This window comes from Heptranchias perlo, chromosome 2 (genome assembly GCF_035084215.1).
Source record: "Heptranchias perlo isolate sHepPer1 chromosome 2, sHepPer1.hap1, whole genome shotgun sequence".
In the NCBI taxonomy this organism is placed as follows: Eukaryota; Metazoa; Chordata; class Chondrichthyes; order Hexanchiformes; family Hexanchidae; genus Heptranchias; species Heptranchias perlo.
This window is the reverse complement of record NC_090326.1, coordinates 74,977,878-75,000,900: the sequence shown is the minus strand read 5'-3', so window position 1 is coordinate 75,000,900 and position 23,023 is coordinate 74,977,878. Positions and strand designations below refer to the sequence as shown.

The window sequence follows — 23,023 nt, the reverse complement described above, 5'->3', positions numbered from 1 at the left end:
AATCACAATATTGATTATATATAGCACTAACAAATTGGAGCAAGCTTTTTAATTTTCTTCCCTATCTCCAGCTGAGAAACAGGGAGGCAACCTCTTTATAAACATTTGCCAATGCTGTATAAACTGTTATTGTAGGGAAATTGTCTTACTGAGCTCAAGAACTTAGACAGGGAACAACTCCTTTGAAAACAGTCCACTAAAATATAATACCACAGTAAGATCTAAAAAAAGGTCAGGCATTTATGCATGAGACAACTTATTAATAGTCAAATACCAATGTAACATGGAGTAGGATAGAAACACTGAACTTATAAATGATAATATATTTAAGGAGTGTACAGTAAATGCTGCACTATACACAATACAGAAAGGATAATGCTTAGTAGTCAGTTTCTGCTGAAAATTCGTTTGTTGCATTAAAACCTCTGCACATTAATTCTCTAGCAAGAGATAAGCTGTGGTGCCTAAAACTCTTACAGTTTAGTGTTTAGAACTTTAGATTTTGTCATCTGATAAATGTCAAAGTGTATTTATGATCATCAGGATTGTTAAAGCATTGAATAGCTTTAAAATCACAATAAACCTGCTTACTTTAAACTGTATTTCATTGAAGCATTGTGAAATACTTCTGGAACTTTGCAAATCCAGAATAGTCAGGCAGAAAATGAGCTTCAATCTCAAAAGATTGCTTCATTTAAACTCAACGTTTACCCTATTAACACTGCTGTTCATTGGATGCCAATGTATGCAACATTAGCTATCAATGGTATTGTACCTCCCAGTGTTAAATTGTTCAAAGCCCATCTTATACTATCAAACATTTGAGCTATCTAACTGATGAATAGCACTGTTTGTCAGTACAGTATTGCTTTGGCACCAAGTTGTTCTGATGACATTTGATAAAATTATCCTTGAACAATCTTTATACAATGTATTACATACATTATGCAAAAAAATCTGATTTTGCATTGGAAGTTATTACAACTGTTCATCCAGCAGCCCACAGCTGTGAAGATGACCTTAAACAACACTCAAGTTGTATTCAATTACGTGTTAACTGGCACACTGACAGACTGGAGTTTCAAGTGGTGTAATCAACTCTTTCAGTTTCAAGGAACAGATCAGCGGGTGATTCATGCTCATTCCCTGTAAAAAGGTACACTGTTTTGGACTGGTACCAACAGTACCTCACAATCCTTTCCTCTCAACACATCACAGGTGTGCAGAATACAAAAGCAGATCCTTTGAGCGGGAACAAGATACACACTCATGAGTAGACCCTCCATCATCAGACACTTTGGCCTTGATTTTTACGGGGCGGGGGCGGGGGGGGGGAGGGTATGCGGTAGCTCGGTAGCTGGCGATGAACCCGGCAAGGTCAGGGACGTACAAGTCCTGCCAATCTCAACAGCAGGCTTCACCTGAATAAATATTTGAGGAGAACCACCCAACACCCAGCCAAATTGACTATCTGGCCAGCGGGCGGGAGCAGGCATCTGGCGGCAGGAGGCCACTGCCGGGGACTGCCCTCGGGATCCTATTGGCGTCATAGCATTTATGCATGAGGCGCCCGCCTGAGTCCTGCAGTCAATGGGAGGTGCCTCTGGGCATAATCAGGAGGGGCAGGAAGGCTCTAGGCACGACTGGGAGGGCGAAGAAGGCTCTCGGCATGATCGGGAGGGGGGTAGCCCAACACAAGGGAGGCCCGAGGCTTCCTTCTGAGACCCAGAGGAGCACTTAAAATCTAACTTTAAAATTAACCATCTGGGCCTCTTCTGGCCCACAATCCACCTCCCAGCAGGTTTGCTTGATGGGGAAGCCGTCACTGCCCCCCACTCAAGCCTCAGGTTGATATTGCAGATCGGGTCCTGATGACATAATTGGACCCGATCTGCATATTTAAAACAGGACCCCCACTTCCTTCCTGCGGGTGTCCTGCTCAAAAGAGCAGGTTAAATGGGACACAATGGGAAGGCAGTAGGATCAGAGGGGATTAGTGACCGTCCCACCCCGGGGCCTGGTTTCCGCCAGGCAGTTGCAGTTAAAATCAGGGCCTTTGTTTCATCCTTTATGGGCAGACAGATGATGCTACCAGGAGGTAGATCTTATGAAATATTCTCCCCGGGAATTTCCTCAGATTCTCGTGAGCGGGCGACGTAACTTCAGAAGAACAGCAGAAACCCCATTTACATGGTTTATCTTAGGTTTCTGTTGATCTTCTGCTGAAGTTACAGTGACCGGTTGGGAGAACCCCTGAGGAAATTCCCGGCATCTGAGTTGAATTGTTTCAAGAAATAATAATGCCTATGTTTTACACATAATGACATGATTCATTTCTCCTATTTCTCATCTACATGCTGCCCCTTGGAGACATTATCCGAAAATACAAAGTCAGGTTCCACGCAGGTTTGCTGACAACACCAAGCTCTCCCTCACCACCACCTCTCCACCACCTCTCTCCATCCCTCCACTGCCTTTGATTTGTTACGCTGCTTATCTGACATTCTGTACTGGATGAGCAGAATTTTCATCCAACTAAATATTGAGAACACCGAAGCCATTGTCTTCAGTCCCCGCCACAAATTCTGTTCCCTCCAACTCCATCGCTGTCCCTGGCCACTGTCTGAGGCTGAACCAGACCGTTTGTAACCTTGATGTCCTATTTGACCCTGAGCTGAACTTCCGACCTCATATCCACTCCATTGCCAAGACCGCCTAATTCCACCTCCATAAAATCACTCCTCTCTGTCTCTGCCTCAGCTTATCTGCTGCTGAAACCCTCATCCGTTCCTTTGTAACCTCTAGACTCAATTATTCCAATGCTCTCCTGGTCGGCCTTCCACCTTGCACCCTCCGTAAACTTGAGCTCATCCAAAACTCTGCTGCCCGTATCCTAACTCGGACCAAGTTCCATTCACCCATCATCCCTGTGCTCGTTGACCTACATTGACTCCCGGTCCGGGAATGCCTCAATTTTAAAATTCCTCTATGGCCTCGCCCCTCCCCATCTCTGTAACCTCCTCCAGCTTTACAACCGTCCAAGATCTCTGCTCTCCTCCAATTCTGGCCTTTTGCACATCCCTGATTTTAATTGCTCCATCACTGATAACCATACCTTAAGCGTCCTAGGTCCTAAGCTCTGGAATTCCTTCCCAAACCACTCCCCGCTCTACCTTGATCTCCTCCTTTAAGATGCTCCTTAAAAGCTATTGCTCACCTGTCCTAATATCTCCTTATGAGGCTCGGTATCAAATTTAGTTTGAAAATGCTTCTGCGAAGCGCCATGGGACATTTTACTATGTTAAAGGCACAATCTAAATGCAAGTTGTTCTTTTTTAAGAGGAAATGCCATATTGTTGATCTTTTAGCTTTTTCAGATTAAACATCGTGTTCCATCAGCTTCAGAAACAGTAAGAAGAAATACAATTTGCCCCAACACTCCTGAAGGCCTTGGCCCATCTTGGGATGCAATTCAATGGGTACATCAGCCCTACTGTATTTTTGCCCTAGTGGCCATAATTCATAGATGAGCCTAGAAAATTACACAGTGGTGTATTTTCAGCCAAAGGTTCAGGATAAGACCATTATATTAACCCAGGTGCCCCCACATTCTCAACAATCTGGTAAGTTCTGAATCTCAGACTGCTGCAACTAACACCAAAGTGCAAGTGTACAAATGGGCATGACTCATGATATTTAGGGAATCTTACAACACCAGGTTATAGTCCAACAATTTTATTTTAAAATCACAAGCTTTCAGAGATTATCCCCTTCGTCAGGTGAGTGAATGAATAAAAGGTTGTCAAATCGCATATCTTATATTAGGTTGGGACACCATCATACCAATCAAAAGGTGTCGTTGGTGTTCAGACAGGTTAGCCACGGAAAACAGTAGGTCCTAGTATGCTGAATACACATTGTGTCAAATTATACAGACAGAGAGAAAGATACCCAAAAGGCAGAGAGAGAGAGAGAGAATATTAAAAACAGATAACAGATTTTAAAAAGTTATCTGTTTTTAATATTCTCTCTCTCTCTGCCTTTTGGGTCTCTTTCTCTCTGTCTGTGTAATTTGACACAATGTGTATTCAGCATACTGGAACCTACTGTTTTCCGTGGCTAACCTGTCTGAACACCAACGACACCTTTTGATTGGTGTGATGGTGTCCCAGCCTAATATAAGATATGCGATTTGAGAACTTCTTATTCATTCACTCACCTGACGAAGGGGATAATCTCCGAAAGCTTGTGATTTTAAAATAAAATTGTTGGACTATAACCTGGTGTTGTAAGATTCCTTACATTTGTCCACCCCAGTCCATCACCGACATCTCCACATCATGATATTTAGGGCATATCAGAGAATCATACAGCACAAAAGGAGGCCATTCGGCCCTTGTTCCCTGTGCCAGCTCCTTGAAGAAGCTATCCAATTAGTCCCACTCCCCTGCTCTTTCCCCATAGCCCTGCATTTTTTTCCTTTTCAAGTATATATCCAATTCCCTTTTGAAAGTTACTATTGAATCTGCTTACACCACCCTTTCAGGCAGTGCATTCCAGATCATAACAACTCGCTAGGTAAAAAATGTTTTCTTCATGTCCCCCCTGTTTCCTTTGCTGAATTTCTTAAATCTGTGTGCTCTGGTTACCGCTGTCCTGCCAGTGGAAACAGCTTTTCCCCACTTACTCCATCAAAACCCTTCATGATTTTGAACACCTCTATTAAATCTACCCTCAACCTTCTCTGCTCTGAGGAGAACAATCCCAGCTTCACTACTCTCTCCACATAACTGAAGCATATGTGTATAGGTATGCCTGGCGGTGGCAGTAGTGGTGGTCCAGGACTCGGGGGGGGGCCGGAGGGGACAGGGGGAGGGTGAATTTTGCCAGGGCTTCTCACTCTCCGCTGCCATCACTGCAGCGTGGGTTCGGGTGAAACCCCATTTACGTGCACAAAATAATATAAATGCAATTTGTTGTTGTTGTAAAAGGGGTTTCCGCCGAAGTTATGGCAGCGGAGTGGGAGAAGCCCTGAGAAAAATCACATCCTTGGAGGAAGAAGGGTGCACTGCCGGTATAACCTGACGAGCACAAATAAGTGGTATCAAATACATTCTGTAGGGACGATAATGGGGCCAATAAATCTCTGTCTTCACCCATATGCAGAAAGAGTTTTGAGTTGAGCTAGCCCACTAGCCCACAGTTCTGTGCTGCTAGGATTTTAGTATATTAGTATTGGCATTTATCAAGTCAAAAGATTTGAAAGCACTTCACGCAATGAATTACTTATAGAGTGCAGTGACTTGTTAAGTAGGCAAATGCAATGGCCACTCCACACTAGCAACATCAGAGAACAGAAAAGAAATGAATGAAGTTAGTTTTTGGTTGTACTGTTTGAAGGAGGGAAGTTGGCAAGGAGGCCTCTCTGCTCTTCTTCAAATAATGCCATGGGATCTTGAACAGAAAGATGGAACCTTGGTTTAACATTTCACCTGAAGAGTAACATGTCTGACAATGTGGCACTTTTTAAGACTTTTAGCCAAGATTATATGCTCAAGTCCTAATGTGGGGCTCAAACGCCCAAATATCTAACCCAGAGGGCAAAGTTCTACCAGCTGAGCCATGACTGTTACTGCCCCTGCTTTTTAATAAATTGTTTAGCTTTTAATTGTATCTATCTCCTGTGGGAAAACAGCACTTTGTTTATAATTTGTCTGAAAAAGCAAAACCAGTTGGACTAACCTTGGTAAAAATACTGTTAAACTAAATATCAAATAATATAGAAAAACATGTATATTAGTATTGCCCACATCATTACATTACAGAAGGTAACCTCAGTCTTAAAAATTTACTGTATTCGTCTTGTAAGAATTAGATTATAAAATACTTAAATAGCCAGTAATGTTACATTATGGTTTTACAGTGAATTATGTCGCAGATTAGTAGGTGAAACTGTATAGCATAGCATTCTATTTTAAGTCTACAATTGGCTATTTCCCAATAAAGGTAGAATTTACTCGAGTAGCAGCTAGTTAAATATTTTCTACAGGAAATAGCACTTGAAATGATTTGATACAATATAAGCTTGTTAAAATAATATTTTAAAAAGCTGCAGCACTTGTAATGCAGGTCATACAGTCCTTTCTGCTACTAGACTAAGAATATGCAATAGTGCTCAATTTTTAACTGCCTTAGTAAGATTGATACCATCTGGTATCCAGACTTTATTAATGCTTTGACTATAAATAATCTGAACACAGTCTATTTTCATGTATACCAGAATGTATTCATTGTGGGTCATTAGTTTTACAGTTTTTGATGCATTTAAAAGGCAACTTTACCCCCTGCATCACACCTCTAAAATACTGTATTACGATGAAGAAAATATTTTCTTCAAGCACTGTTCATAAAATTCTATTTTGGAGTTAATGACTTGATAATGGATCAAGAGGTTCCTATGCTTTTAGTTCTTTCCATGTCTAATTTGCCCTTGCTCTGCTCTGAGCATGCAATTTGTGTAAAGTATCTGTAGCAATGGACCCATCATTACTATTTTATGCTTCATTGTATGCAAGATGGTTTATGTACTTACATTGGTTTAAATTACTGGAGGAACGTAGCTTCCTTTTTTTAAAAAGTAATCAATAAAGGTACTTTCTTTGTTTGCCTTCTTGAAGACTAAAATTAGTCTCATGTTGCTCAGTTTAGTTCCAATGAGCTATGTTTATGGTCAAGGATTACTGACTGTGGCATTTGGACTGTAAATATGCATCTAATTATTCAATAGTTGCTTCTACCAGCAGTCTCAGTTATGCTCCATTGTTCAAAGGTTGTGACAGCTTGAAAGTGGCTGAATTAAAACTCTATAAAATGTGTTCAAGATAATTCATTGCAATTTGCACACAAGTCAATTATCAATTGAATACAATTATAGATGTCACTAGAAGGATTACGATCGATGATAAACAACTCTCCGATTTCTTTCTATCATGGTGTGGACAGAATTTTCACCTTGGCACAACGAGAAACTCAGAATTTGTTCCATTAAAATTGTTTTCATGTGGGTTTACTAGGACGAACTGTGTTGGCACTGCACTGTATATTCTCTCAATTATGCCTTAATATTAAGATTTTGGGACGGATTTTAACTTGGAGCAGGTTTCCAGACAGGAAACCACTCCGGTGAGTTTATTTCCCACCAACAGGAGGCCACAACAATTTTAACCTTCGGGCCTCATTTAAATGCCACCGGTCCACTTCTGGCACAGAACAGGCGTGAAGAGGGCGCACAGCGTCTGCCAGTCAGCAAAGATTGGGCAGCCCTCAGCCACCCGCTGGCTTCCAAGTAGGTGATGACGAGGGAGTTTGACAATGATGGTCTCTGGAGGGCGGGCGAGGCTGCAATTTTCCAGCACTCCTGCTCTACATAGGAAGGTTTTACACTTAACCCGAAGGGCCTCTTCTGTCTGCAGACCTACTTCTGCCAAGCAGGAAAGCCGTGGAGGCTTCCCCACTGAGGCCCCGGTTAAAATGCCCTCAGGGTCCTATTGGCATCATAGTATTTATGCATGAGGCTCCCGCCTGAGTCCGGCAGGCGAGTCATTTACAGTCAAAACTGGTGATGTTAAAAATTGGAAATTGGGGGAATAGCGGAGAAATGGAGCTGCTCCATTTTAACTGCTTGCTTGATCCATTCTCACCCAGCAGGGAGACTTAAAATTCTCCCCTTTATTTTGTAGCTACTTCACTTCTGAATATGCTGATTATGTGGCAAGTTAAAGCAAAAAGTGCATTAAATGCAGCTTTTCTAATTTGAATAGGAGCAAATATGTGGTGGAGCTGATAACATCTACTGATGAGTAAGAGGAAGTACACCAATGTAAGGAGTCTTACAACACCAGGTTATAGTCCAACAGCTTTATTTGAAATCACAAGCTTTCGGAGCTTTCCTCCTTCGTCAGAAGTACACCAGTCATAGCATGTTGCTGCAGAGCGACATCAGTATCTTTAAGAAGCTCAGAATGAAAAAAAGGTTGTGGCCAATTCAGCTCTCTCTTTCCAAGGGATCTCACCCTTCTTATTTAATCTCCAGAGGGAAATTTCCATATTATTTCTTTCTAATCCTCAATGGAAACTCCAGAATTTCTATCCATCTCCACTATTTCAACCGTGCACTACTGCTTTCCACTAATATTACTCCTTTCATCCAGCAGTAAAGGAACCATTATATTCCACACAGCGTGTGCTGTCTGTGTTGTTCCCTACAACTTTTAATTCCACTTGGAATATTTATTTCAGCTGTTTCTTTAATGATTTAACCCTTTTATTGCTACAGACAAGTGTAGTCATTCAGGTTGTGTCAGACTGCAGAGGTTACAGAGAAATTAATGACCTCAAAGCAATATCACTAAAATAGTTTAATTGGTCATTTATCTCATTGCTGTTTGTGGGACCTTGCTTGCAAATTGGTTGCGATGCCCTGCATTACAACGGTTACGACACCTAAAAAAGTAACCCATTGTTGTGAAGCGCTTTCAGACATCCCGGGGTCATGAAAGGTGCTATATACATGCAATTAATTAATTAAGTACTCTCTTTGTTTCTCTCTCTCTCTCTCTCTCTTTCTTTCTCCTCTCATAAAAGGGGCTGAATTTAGTTCTGGTGCATTTCAAGGATACCAGCAGCCCTCCATTACCTTGCCCAAGTGGCCATTCATAATCTGTGAGCCCAATAGAGAATGTTAGGAAGATATTCAACGACAGGGACATCACACTTAGACTAATCCTATCCTTGCCTGATGTACACAGATGCACTTTCTGGCTGGAGTCACTAGGTGGCAAACAGGAACTGCAGCTGATTTCCCCCCCACCCAACGCCCCTAACCCATGTGATGCTGAGACCAATTATGGTGCTCCAATTGCTGCCCGGATAAGATCAGCTAACTCATACAGACTGGGGACCATGCCTGAGACCTTCTGATCTATATAGTTTAGTACCACAGCAACCAATGCAATTACCCACTGAGTTATAAGGGAAGATAAATATTTTTATTTAAAATTGTTTTTCAATGTTTATATAATATCACAATAATATTACAATAATTAAGCAATTCTTGATACTATAATATTTGCTTTACACCCCCATTGTCCCAGTGTGTGCAGAAAACAAAGCAAAATCAGTCAGCCCAGAAAGACTGGAGTATCTCTAAACCTGCTGACAATCCGAGGTTTAATTGACACAGCATTATCTGCTTTTGCTGGAATTCTGTTTCAAAATCCATTAATCTGTGGGAAGAAATCTTCTAATCTTTAGTTTTGCTTGAAGCCTATTAATTCTGTACTGATGTGCTTTAGTTTTACATTCACAATCCAAGTTAAAATAACCAGTGTACAACTAGTCTCTTGGTATTTCATACCCCTGCATATTATCCCTCCCCATATCTTTTTCACCAATGAAATTAAGTTAATCTCCATAATTCTCTCTTTGTAACTTAGAGTTCAAAGTCCAAGAATGATCCAGTTGATCTTCCTGAACCTTCTCCAATACAATGTTCACTTTATGAAGGAAGAGTGCCCCATAATTCACAAATTGAGTTAGTCGCAAGAATCTATACCAAACAGATTCAATTTCCTCAAGATGCATCCCATTACTTGATTAGCCTTAATGGTAACAGTATACTATTCATTGGAATTGTTCACACGATCTTATCATAGAATCATAGAATCATAGAAGTTACAACATGGAAACAGGCCCTTCGGCCCAACATGTCCATGTCGCCCAGTTTATACCACTAAGCTAGTCCCAATTGCCTGCACTTGGCCCATATCCCTCGATACCCATCTTCCCCATGTAACTGTCCAAATGCTTTTTAAAAGACAAAATTGTACCCGCCTCTACTACTGCCTCTGGCAGCTCGTTCCAGACACTCACCACCCTTTGAGTGAAAAAATTGCCCCTCTGGATCCTTTTGTATCTCTCCCCTCTCACCTTAAATCTGTGCCCCCTCGTTATAGACTCCCCTACCTTTGGGAAAAGATTTTGACTATCGACCTTATCTATGCCCCTCATTATTTTATAGACTTCTATAAGATCACCCCTTAACCTCCTACTCTCCAGGGAATAAAGTCCCAGTCTGTCTAACCTCTCCCTGTAAGTCAAACCATCAAATCCCGGTAGCATCCTAGTAAATCTTTTCTGCACTCTTTCTAGTTTAATAATATCCTTTCTATAATAGGGTGACCAGAACTGTACACAGTACTCCAAGTGTGGCCTCACCAATGCCCTGTACAACTTCAACAAGACATCCCAACTCCTGCATTCAATGTTCTGACCAATGAAACCAAGCATGCTGAATGCCTTCTTCACCACCCTATCCACCTGTGACTCCACTTTCAAGGAGCTATGAATCTGTACTCCTATGAATGTGAATCTTGCTGTTGTAGGAGCAGAAGATGCAGGAGAAGAGAGGTCCAGGGCTGAATAGGATCCAGAATTGAGTTCCACCATTTTCATTAGAAATTTTGCCCTTGTCAGTTGTATAAGCAGAATCTCGTGGACAGTATCAAGAGGATTCAGGTCAGTCTTGAAGATCATTCTCTGGTTATGTCAAGCTGACCAGCAAGAAAAAGTTGATGTCAGTATTCAAACTGTATTCATGCTGGGCTGTTATATTCAAAACAACATTAGACCTAGCTAATCTGTAAAGCATTATCATTTTCATTGGCAGCACAAATGTTCTGGTAATATGGACTGGTGTCCCTATTTTCTGGATGCTTATGTGATAAGTGGCTTCTTTCTAACTCAGGGTGGCCTAACCAGTCCAGTGGCTTAAGTGTAGCTCTGAATGCCTTGTTCAGCTGCACTGCCCATGCATGTTTAGTATTGATACGAGAGGTGCAGAATGAGAAAGGATGCATCAAACACAATAGAACAGCCAGCATTCCTTCCATCAGGACCTCTCTAGCCTGAATAATTTATGTTAATCGTAATATATTAACGGCTTATTTCAAGAGAACGAGTAGTGTCCTCAGCTGCCTTCCAACATGCTGAGGAGGGTAGGGATCCGAGACCTGCTCTGAGAAGTAAAGGGTTTTTTTATGATTAACCTTTTTGTTTGGAAAACAGAATTTATGCATATCTTAACCAACATCCCCATCCATCCCTCATCTCTGCCTCAAATATTAATGTTTGTTTAAGCAGATTTGTTTTACTGAAGGGTTTAATATATTGGTTGTAATATTTTTGTCTCCATTAGTGGCAATCATTTCAGTGTGAATTACTTATAGGTTGTAACAAGTTAAAATCTTTGTAAAAATGGTTCTTGGTTATTTTTAGGTGGGGGGTGGAGTTAATAAATAGAATTGTTTTTATAATATCCAATTTACAGTTATTGAACTTTAATGTTTAATAAGGAGCTTGTCCTTAGATTCTGCTTTCTAAGTTGTGATCGAGAATACCCAAGTATTGCCACCAACAATGGTATTTTTTTTCTTCCAAATGTTTTTGCTGCATTTCTGGACTACTTTATTTTCATTCTTTCTCATGTACATAAATGCTCTAAAAGGTACAACATACAATGGACATATGGCAACCCGAAACATTATGCTGGTCAAGAAACGCTCTGGAAAGCAACATACCAAGAAGCTCTTGTGATACAAACAGCATGTCCAATCTTTAGGTATATGAGACAAAGAGCTAGAGCGAGATACAGAGAAAGAGGGAGAGATTGAATGAGAAAGAGGAAAGGAAAGAGAGAAGGAATGGGAGAGACAATGAAAGAAGGAACAGAGATGAGTAATGAGTGTGTGCAAGAGAGAGAGAGAATGAGAAAGAGCAGAAGTAGGGAGAAAGATAAATGAAAAAGGAGAAAGGGAATCAGATAAAGGGAAGGAATAAGAGAGACCAAGAAAAATAAACAAGAGGAATGTGAGTTTGAGGGAGACAAAGATTGAGGCAATTAAATAGATGGAATGAGAGAGACAGAGAAATGGGAAAAGGGAATGAGAAACAGGAAATAAAAGAAATAGGGAATGAGGAAGGAACAGAATGAATGTGAGAGAGGAGGACAGTGAAAGAAGAAACAAGAAATCTGACAAGGCAAAAGGAAGAATGAATGAGGGAAATCCAGATTTCAAATATATAATTGGAAACAAAAACCCACAAAGCTTTTAATCAACCCTTCTAATAACTCCTTCTTTGCCTCAGTGTCAATTTTTGTCTGATTACACTCCTGTATATTGCACCTTGGGACATTTTTCTATATTAAAGGTCCTATGTAAATGCAGGTTGTAGGTTTCAAATTTTATTGCATGGTACACTTTTGGTTACAGTGAAAATATAAATGAGAATACTGCTATAATACATTTAAAATGTGTGGTGCTTTGTTAGTATACAATTGTTTTCCTGGCTCTTGAGCTTTGAAAAGTTGGATTTCCCTGATCTAACTCCTTTGTATCGGAAGCCAGCTGTATTGGGGGTTTATGAGATAATTTTTTGTGAGGTACAGCGGTTTCTCCCCTAGGGCTCTAATAATTCAGTGTTGATTTGTCCCAGTTATATTTGTCAGAAGCGTGATAAGTAAGAGGCAGTCTGGCTTCCTCCACCACCACCTTTATCTCATAATTTTAATTATTCCTGATTAAGGCCAAGTGAATCCCTCTGAATTCCACTATCACAGCCTTTTTGGCCAGCTGAATAGACCTGCCACTATGTTCTCCAGAATACACCAGGCCAGAGGAGGCAATGGCCATTGACGTTGGTGTTCCTCCAAGTTGTCAGTAAATACATATAAGATAAATTATTAAATTTGTTGTCTATACACATTACATTTGCACGAGTTGAACTTCACTTCACAGCATAAATTCGGATCGTGTCGACAAGCATTGATTTGTTTTGTATAATGTTAATGGTAGCTTGCACTGGCTTGATTAATTATTTCCTTTGCGGTACTTTAATAAAACTTTCATCATGCACTGTTGTCAATGAATCCATTAGAAAAGGCATAATTTATTCATTTGTGTGATATATAGAACAGATTTGTGTATGTATCTGTGTTCTCTTTGATTAATCGTGTCCAGTAAGTGGCAACTCCCCCAGTATAGTGAGCATTGCGACTAATGACTGACTCAGTGATAAATACTGTTTATTGAAAGGGCATGAGAAACAGATTGAAGTGATCCTCTGCTCAGAAGCAGTGAAGTCTGATTGGTGAATAGCTGATCTATTCCCGTTTTCCCTAATGGCTTCTGGCCTGGTAGGAATGTTACCATTCTCGTGCCTGTGGACATCATTTAACCACACCTGACAATCAGCTCTGATCTTTTAATCTAGCAAATTACATTATTTTCACTTACTCACTGGAGGGGGACTGAGAATTCTAAAAACTTTCACTATATTACATAACGCTTCATCAATCAGGATGCTCATCTGTACTTCCTTGAACAAGCCTTATATTACCTAGTGTGGATTTGCTCTGTTTCTTACACCTTTTTGTCACAGATTTTGTGGAATGCTACACTTTGATGAATATTTAAATCAGTCTGTACGATATTAGCATATAAAGTATGTTCACTGTATGAGAGATGTGATTGGTGCTAAACGGTGTTGCAACTAATTTGCTCCAGACGAGAATGGAAAATATTATTTTCTTTGTAAATGAGCAGCACATTGAATGAAATATTTACAACTCACTTGATCAACTTGCTGCATAAAAAGATTAATATCATAATCACTATTGGTGATTTACTTTCCATTAATATTTCAAAGCATATTTAAAATGTAGAGTTGCAAAATAATTTGCAGCAATAATATAAAATATGAAAGAGAGAATAGTAACAAGCTGTTGCACCAAAAGAAACTCAGGGACATAATTTCCTTTTTTGCCAAGAAGGGGTAATTAATTTTTTTTTCCTAGGTTTTAAGTGTCCAAAATAGAATCTGAGCATTAATTTCCTGCGAGAAATTTTGTGATACCAGAATGTGTTAATGGCAGCTACAGAACAGCAACCAATCATGATGCGCCTGTAATAATGTTCATTTCATACTTCTCAAGCTGCTAAATTACCATTTACTGTTATAATTGATGAAAAGTTCAGGAATCCAGCTGTGGTTGAGCAATACCTACACAATGGTTCCAAATGGAGGAGGTTGTGATTTACCCAAAAGGCTCATTCTTCCTGAAAAGTGCCCATTTCAGTCATACATTGCTAGTCCCAATTCTAGAAATTAATAATTGCACATCTGATTTTAAAAAAAATCTATTCAGCTCCTGTGCTTAAATGGTGCGGATTCCGCACAAGCATACCTGACTTTGCTCGTGTTGATTTGCACTACTAGGATCAGTGAGCATATGGCACCCAAGAGAGTGTGTTGTACAGTATTGTCCTTGTGTCAGTTGCTGCCTCTTCTATTTATCAACCAGTTGTCATATGTTGAGCAAATGGGAGCAGAAGTCAGGCTCTGTTAGACCAGGTCACAAAAATGCGCAGCACCTCCAAGCCACTTTAGCATCCAAAGGACGATATTTAACAGTTGGCCACAATATTTGTTTATATGTATATTACATATTTTGAAAATGAAGTCGGACCAGAATTAAATCAGAAATATTGCTGATGAACTAAAAAAGAGACATTTAGACCTTCTGAAATGATTACACATAGATTTATCAGGAAATGAAAGTACAGAATCATGATGCCCATGGGATTAAAGAGTCAGTGGCAGAATGGATACAAAATTGGCTAAGGAACAGAAAGTAGAGAGTAGTGGTGAACGGTTGTTTTTAAGACTGAAGGGAAGTATATAGTGGTGTTCCCCAGGGGTCAGTATTAGGACCACTGCTCTTTTTGATATATATTAATGACCTGAACTTGGGTATACAGTGTATAATTTCAAAGTTTGCAGATGACACAAAACTCAGAAATGTAGTAAACAGTGAGGAGGATGGTAACAGACTTCAGGAGGACATAGACAGACTGATGAAATGGACAGACACATGGCAGATCAAATTTAACGCAGAGAAGTATGAAGTGATACATTTTGGTAGGAAGAATGGGGAGAGGCAATATAAACAAAATGGTACAATTTTAAAGGGGGTGCAGGAACAGAGAGACCTGGGGGTGTATGTACACAAATCTTTGAAGATAGCAAGACAAGTTAAAAAGGCAGTTCCAAAAGCATATGGGATCCTGGGCTTTATTAATAGGGATATAAGAGTACAAAAGCAAGAAAGTTATGCTAAACCTTTATAAAACACTGGTTAGGCCTCAGCTAGAGTAGTGTGTGCTGGCGGAAATTCCAGGGACAGATCATTTAAATGTTTTGGTGGGCTCCCAGCGGTATTTCCACTGCCACTTGGTTTCCCACCTCAGACATTGGGGCAGGTGGTGGGGACGGGGATGGCTGAAATACATGCTGCACGGCTGACGATCCCTGAGACGGAAGAAGAAAGTTTTTTTTAAAACTCTCATCTTGCCTAATGAAGTCGATTGCTCTGCACCAGGAATGCAACATCATTCCAGATGTCTACTCCTCACTTCCACCCGAAATCAGGTAGTGACAGAGCAGAAAATCCTTTCTACAATATTGCAAGAGAGTTAAAAGCAAACAGCAATCTATGAGTATAATGAAACATAAAGGATCTCCAAAACAAGAACATGGATAAAACATGAAATATTAGCCTAAACAGAAAAGATTAAGGCTTGATGTTCATCTCTAGTGAGAGTCAGGATCAGGCTACTTGTATTATAAAAGAGTTTATTTGTGTTGTTTAATGTAGGATATTACATAAGGGCAGGGCCACATATAGCGATCCAACTGATGTCTTGAACTACAACACCAATATTCAACCCCAAGATGAGCTGTATCCTTTAAAAACCCCAGCCTCTATTATTCTAATAGAATATATTACATTTAACATTCACAAGAACACAAAATGAGTACAGACGACAAAAGCCATTTGTCCCATTCTAGCTCGTTCATTAGAAAGAACCAACAGTTCTCCATCACAGCATCTAGTGGTTTCTTAAATGATTCCGAGGTTTTTGCCACAACTGCCTTAACTGAGCTTAAGCAACTCTCTTGGTTCTCAGTAACAAGCACTAGAGTCTGACCAGAGCACGGTAGAGTTTAAGCATGACCTCCTCCAAATTTTACTCTACTTCTCTTTGCCTTTTGGATTGTTGCTCTGCTGTGATTGGAATAATGAGTGCTGAGTCCATAATATCCCTAGATCTCCATCAACTTCACCTTTAGCTATTTCAACACTATTTACTTAAGTTGCCGATTTTTCTTCCCTTATGTACTATTTTACACATGTCCATATCAAATTGCATCTGCCATTATCCTGCACATTTACATATTTTCTCTAACTTATTTTTTATTTCTCAGGCTGCCACCTCAGATTCAATGCCTGTCCTGGTTTGATATTATCTGTAAATTATCCAATTTTCACTTCGCTCCTCAATCCAGGGATTGAATTTTCCTCTGTGGCAGGTTTCCCTCCTGAGGAGGGTCAGGCAGGACTTTTTCCTGCCACACCAACCCCTCCATGACCTAGGGCTAATTTCATGGTGGGAGCTGCCTACAGCTGCTGGCCAGCAAAATTCGATGGAGCTGCATTGGATCATCCATTGCAGCGCCTCAAGGAGGGGGAGGAAGCCTTGGGGGCAGAAGCACCTCGAAGACTTTTTTAAATTTATAAAAGAGGCTCTCACTGAGCCAGGAGCCCTCCAGACGCAGGTAAGGGCCTCATCCCTCACTACCGCTGTAACCTCCTCCAGCCCTCCAACCCTCCAAGATCTCCGCGTTCCTCCAATTCTGGCCTCTTGCTCTTTCCCGATTTTCATTGCTCCACCATTGGCAGCCGTACTTTCAGCTGCCTAGGCCCTAAGCTCTGGAGCTCCCTCCACAAACCTCTCTATCCTTCTTTAAGATGCTCCTTAAAACTCACCTCTTCGCCCAAGCTTTTGGTCACCTGACCTCATATCTCCTTATGTGGCTCAGTGTCATATTTTGTTTGATAACACTTCTTTAAAGCATCTTGGGGCATTTTACTACGTTAAAGTCACCATATAAATGCAAGTTGTTGTTGTTGAAGAGAGGAAGAGGTGCCCACTACAAGGCCGTCTGCCTCTCATAATGGTCATGGTGAGATTTACATGGCTGGTCAGGGTGTGCCGCCACTCATTTCCTGGAAGGAGGGAAGTCATTCAAGCTCCCAGGGCCCATCTCTCTGCAATTAGTTACACACGGTTGGCCAAAAAAGGGGTAGCAAGCCGACTTCCATGCTGAGGCGGGCAAAGACTGATTTCTGGTGGCGATGATGGAGCGGGGATGTGGCAGTAGGCCTCCCTATCTCATTTTCATTCACTTTCCACCGCTGCCCAATTTTGGACACTATAGTCAGGGAAAATTTAGCCCCGACTCTTTAATGTAAATTACAAACAATACGGGTCTCAAAACAAGCCCTTGGGTCACCCCCCCCCACCCCGCCCCCCCCCCCGCCCCGCCCCGTCCCGCCGCCCCCCCCTCAAATCCCCTCTAAACCTCCCGCCTTTTACCTTGAATCTATGTCCCCTTGTTATAGAACCCTCAACGAAGGGAAAAAGCTCCTTAGTATCCATCCTATCTGTGCCCCTCATAATTTTGTACACCTCAATCATGTCCCCCCTCAGCCTCCTCTGCTCCAAGGAAAACAAACCCAATCTTCCCAGTCTCTCTTCATAGCTGAAGCGCTCCAGCCCTGGTAACATCCTGGTGAATCTCCTCTGCACCCTCTCCAAAGCGATCACATCCTTCCTGTAGTGTGGCGACCAGAACTGCACACAGTACTCCAGCTGTGGCCTAACCTGTGTTTTATACAGCTCCATCATATCCTCCTTGCTCTTATATTCTATGCCTCGGCTAATAAAGGCAAGTATCCCATATGCCTTCTTTACCACCTTATCTACCTGTTCCGCCGCCTTCAGGGATCTGTGAACTTGCACACCAAGATCCCTCTGACCCTCTGTCTTGCCTAGGGTCCTCCCATTCATTGTGTATTCCCTTGCCTTGTTAGTCCCTCCAAAGTGCATCACCTTGCACTTTTCCGGGTTAAATTCCATTTGCCACTGTTCCGCCCATCTGACCAACCCATCTATATCGTCCTGCAGACTGAGGCTATCCTCCTCGCTATTTACCACCCTACCAATCTTTGTATCATCAGCGAACTTACTGATCATACCTTTTACATTCATATCCAAGTCATTAATGTAGACTCCAAGTCATTAATGTAGACTATCCTAAGTAAAGTAACAAAACAAAACTTTCTGGATCAAAGTGGTACAATCCAAACTGAAATTTAAACACAAATAGAACTGAGATGTCAGCATTTCATAAGCCAAAAGGCTAGTGCTGAAGGGCTAGAAATGGCTCACAGACCTCAGTTTGGACACCTGCTTTACAGCAAAATGAACAAGCTATTTTATCTCATGGCACACTGAACCTGTTTTTGTAACCAGTTCCTGCTGGGAAGACCCAGCTAATAGCACTCAGTCACTATCCTCAACAAATCTGACAAGTTTACTTGGTGCTCATCAGCGAGAACTGCAGGACAGCAACCGGTGGCACTAGCTCAATACTAAATGCAAAGTAAAAGCAGTTTAAATGATGTGTAGAAGGATTTGCACGTAGTAATGGTCCTTAAGGGCAACAATCAATTGCCCTCTAGTTCAGTGTACTGATTCAAATTTCTGTGTAGTTAATCAACTTGGCATAATTACATTTTATTTTTTCTCTTACAATGTTCTCTTCAGTTGTGACAAATAGAGGCAGACACTTGTTGAAAAACAAAGAATTCAACATGCTCTGACTTCTTCCTCAAAAGGGAGTCTCATTATACAGATCAATATGTATTAAATCTTCTAATGCTCTTATCTTCATGCCTGAACTTTTCGTAACAAATTTAAATGCTAAAACAACCATCTAGTGGCATTTAATTGACAGGTGTTATTTGAATGACAGCCAGAAAGTAAGTATCTTAAGAACGAACCTAAATACCCCCATGCATGGGGGGATACTAGGGTTCAAACTCTTGACAAGATTGTTTTTGCACAATGATACTCTCTAACATTGTTTTGATCAGACTGAGAGCACACCTTACTTTAATCTAATTCCTTATACCCCCTTTATAACACCCCCCCTCTGCTGATATTAATTTATAAGTTTATATTGTAAGCATAATTTTCTTGAAATTCCTGTATCATATATTGACTTTTATTTTAATTTCCATGTATATTTATGAAATGTTTCTTCTGTTGCAGTGCTGGGCCCAAAGGAGACAACATTTATGAATGGAGGTCAACTATCCTGGGGCCTCCAGGTTCAGTGTACGAGGGTGGCGTCTTCTTCTTAGATATCACATTTTCACCTGACTACCCCTTCAAGCCACCCAAGGTGCGTACACCTGGACTGCAAAGTAAAGCAAAACCAAAAAGCATTTGTCTTAACAATTTAAACTGTATGGTAATGGAAAGTGTTTTGAACGAAATAATATGGCAGCAGTTCTCAAACATTTCTGAACTGGTCTTACCATTCCAATTCTTTTGGGCTGGGCCCCACCAAAACTTCTTATACCCTTCCACAAGCCTCTAGCCAAGGATACGGGTACTGGAAATTTTGCAGAAGACACTCTCACTCCCTCTACTTGTTTCCCTCCCCTCCTGTTTCCCTTCCATGCTCACCTCCTTTACTTCGGTTTCTCGCTCCTCTAAATGTAAGTTATATCTTTCTTTCTCTCTCTTCCTGCACTTCTGTTTCTCTTGTTCTCTCTCCTAATCATTCTTCATTTCTCTTTCTTTCTCTCCTTTTTGTCCTTCGCTTGTTCCTCTCCCTCCCTGCTTCTCGTTCACGTATTTGTCCCTCTTTCCGACTCTTCCTTCGCTCTTGTTTCCAACAATTTTATTCACTTTCCCTTTTTCTCTGTTTTTCTCCCTCTCCCGTCTGTCACTGCAACAGTCCACAATGTTCACACTGCCGTGCGATCAGACTGTAGGGAGGGAGGGGGAATGCAGCAGGCTGCTAGACAATGGGCACAGAGAGCGGGAGGCCGATCGACCGGCACAGGGAGCGGGAGGCCGAACGACCGGCACAGGGAGCGGGAGGCCGAACGACCGGCACAGGGAGCGGGAGGCCGAACGACCGGCACAGGGAGCGGGAGGCCGAACGACCGGCACAGGGAGCGGGAGGCCGAACGACCGGCACAGGGAGCGGGAGGCCGAACGACCGGCACAGGGAGCAAGTTGTACAAGCTTCTTAGGAGGCAGAAATTGGTAATTAAACTTAAAAGAAGACAAATAAAGCCGAACATTTACATGGTTCTAGTGAGGGAGGAGCTAGGCTTGTCAACCTTTGAAGGTGGCATGACAAGTTGATAATGCTACGAGAAAAGCACACGGGATCCTTGGCTTTATAAATAGAGGCACAGAGTACAAAAGCAAGGAAGTTATGCTAAATCTTTATAAATCAATGGATAGGCCTCAGTTGGAGTATTGTGTCCAATTCCGGGCACCACACTTTAGGAAGGATGTCAATGCCTGGGAGAGAGTGCAGGGGAACTTGACCAGACTGGTACTAGGAATGAGGAACTTCAGTTATGTGGAGAGACTAGAGAAGCTTAGATTGTTCTCCTCAGAGCAGAGAAGGTTAAGCGGAAATTTAATATAGATGTTCAGAATCAAAAAGAGTTTTGATTAAGTAAATAAGGAGAAACAGTTTCCCCTGGCTGAAGGGTTGGTAACCAGAGGACATAGATTTAAGATAATTGGCAGAAGAGCTAGAGGTGAGGTGAGAATTTTTTTTTTAAAACGCAGTGAATTATTATGATTTGGAATACACTGCCTGAAAAGATAGGACCATTAGAACCGTAGAAAAGATACAGCACAGAAGGGGGCCTTTCAGCCCATCGTGTCCGCGCCAGCTCGTGGAACAACCAGGTGTCCATTCTGATCCCACATTCCAGCACCCAGTCCGTAACCCTGCAGCTTACAGCATTTTAGGTCCAGGTACTTTTTAAAAAGAGTTGAGGATCCCTGCCTCTGACGATCCGGATTCTTTCCCCTCAGTCTGGTTCAGTAAAAGCTGAAGTCGAATACATTTTAAAGTTCAGCACAACTTTAATAGCAGGGTTCTTAGTCTGCAGCATTGATTTGGACTCCTGATAGAGTCCCTCTATGCTGGCAGAGCAAGAACAAAAACATACAGAAATCCACACGTTTTTATACAAATCAATAGGGTTGGAACATACTTAACGAGGGTCAACACCAATCATAAGCCGGGCATAGGTTGCCATGCGAGGTTACATTATTTCCGGCCAATCATAAATCGTCCATGTGCTGATCATGCTGCTGTTAGACATCAAAGGGGATACTTCCTCACCTTCCAACTTGGAATGTTCTTCCCTGTCCCTTATCTCCCAACCAGGAATGTCTTTCAACTTTGGCTAAGCTCGTTACCTATATTGATCTGCCATAAACATGGAGACATTCAGACCAGTCCTTGAATCACATCAAAGTCTCTACATTGTTAAGACCATGCAAACCTGCTGACTACACAAACATATGGCCCAGCAGGAGGCCAGGCCACCTGTACCAATCTCAGTTACTAACTAATTAACCCTTTCTAACCATTTTGCATTCTGCTTCTTTGCCACGTAGGCATCTTAATATTTTACCGAAAACTGACCACGTAGGGATTCTCACCTCTACCACCAATTCAGGCAGCGAATTCCATACACCCACCACCCTCTGGGTAAAAAAGTTTTTCCTCATGTCCCCTCTAATCCTTCCGCCAATCAGCTTAAATCTATGTCCGCTAGGAGAAACAGGTACTTCCTGTCTACTCTATCCGGGCCCCTCATAATTTTGTACACCTCAATCAAGTCACCCCTCAGCCTCCTCTGCTCCAACGAAAACAACCCCAGCCTATCCAAAATCTCCTCGTAGCTGCAATTTTCAAGCTCTGGCAACATTCTTGTAAATCTTCTCTGCACTCTCTCCAGACCAATTACGTCCTTCCCGTAATGTGGTGACCAGAACTGCACACAATACTCCAGCTGTGGCCTTACCAACATTTTATACCGTTCCATCATCACATCCCTGCTTTTGTATTCCATACCTCGGCTAATAATGGAGAGCATTCCGTAAGCCTTCTTCACAACCTTATCTACCTGTACTGCCACCTTCAGGGACCTGTACACATGCACTCCAAGGTCTCTCACTTCCTCTACCCCTCAATATATTCCCGTTTACTGTTTGCCCTCCCTAAGTGCATTACCTCACACTTCTCTGGGTTGAACTCCATTTGCCACTTTTCCACCCACTCCACCAACCCATTGATATCCTCTCCACTATCAACTACACGGCCAATTTTTGTCATCTGCAAATTTGCCAATCATGCCCCCTACATTCAAGTCCAAATCATTAATATAGGAACATAGGAATATATACCACAAACAGCAAGGGATCCAACACTGAGCCCTGTGGCATACCACTGGAAATGGATTTCCATTCGCAAAGACATCCATCGACTTTTACCCTCTGTTTCCTGTTACTGAGCCAATTTTGGATCCAATTCACCACATTTCCTTGTATCCCATGGGCTTTTACCTTTCTGACCAGTCTGCCATGTGGGACCTTGTCAAATGCCTTACTAAAATCCATGTAGACAACATCCACTGCACTATCCTCATCAATCCTCCTTGTCACTACCTCAAAGAATTTAATCAGATTTGTAAGGCATGACCTTCCCTGAACAAATCTATGCTGACTATCCCTGATCAAACCATGCCTTTCTAAGTGACAGTTTATCCTATCTCTCAGTATTGATTCTAATAGTTTGCCCACCACCGAGGTAAGACTGACAGGCCTATAATTGTTCAGCCTTTCCCTTGTACCCTTTTTAAACAATGATACTACGTTTGCAGTCATCCAGTCCTCCGGTACCTCCCCAGTATCTAGTGAGGATTGGAAAATGATCCTCAGAGCATCCGCTA

The 23,023-nt window shown here is 41.6% G+C and overlaps 2 protein-coding genes across 4 annotated transcripts in view; both read left to right on the top strand.

Annotated features, from left to right (window-relative positions):
- Positions 1–23,023, top strand: part of rpl15 (ribosomal protein L15) — a 499,976-nt gene that overhangs the window by 173,508 nt on the left and 303,445 nt on the right. The window lies entirely within an intron of this gene.
- Positions 1–23,023, top strand: part of LOC137340523 (ubiquitin-conjugating enzyme E2 E2) — a 276,626-nt gene that overhangs the window by 215,536 nt on the left and 38,067 nt on the right. For all 3 annotated transcript variants that reach the window (XM_068003037.1, XM_068003054.1, XM_068003045.1), the window contains exon 4: positions 19,296–19,428. In XM_068003037.1, coding sequence (XP_067859138.1) covers positions 19,296–19,428 — 133 coding nt within the window. The remainder of the gene's footprint in view (positions 1–19,295; positions 19,429–23,023) is intronic.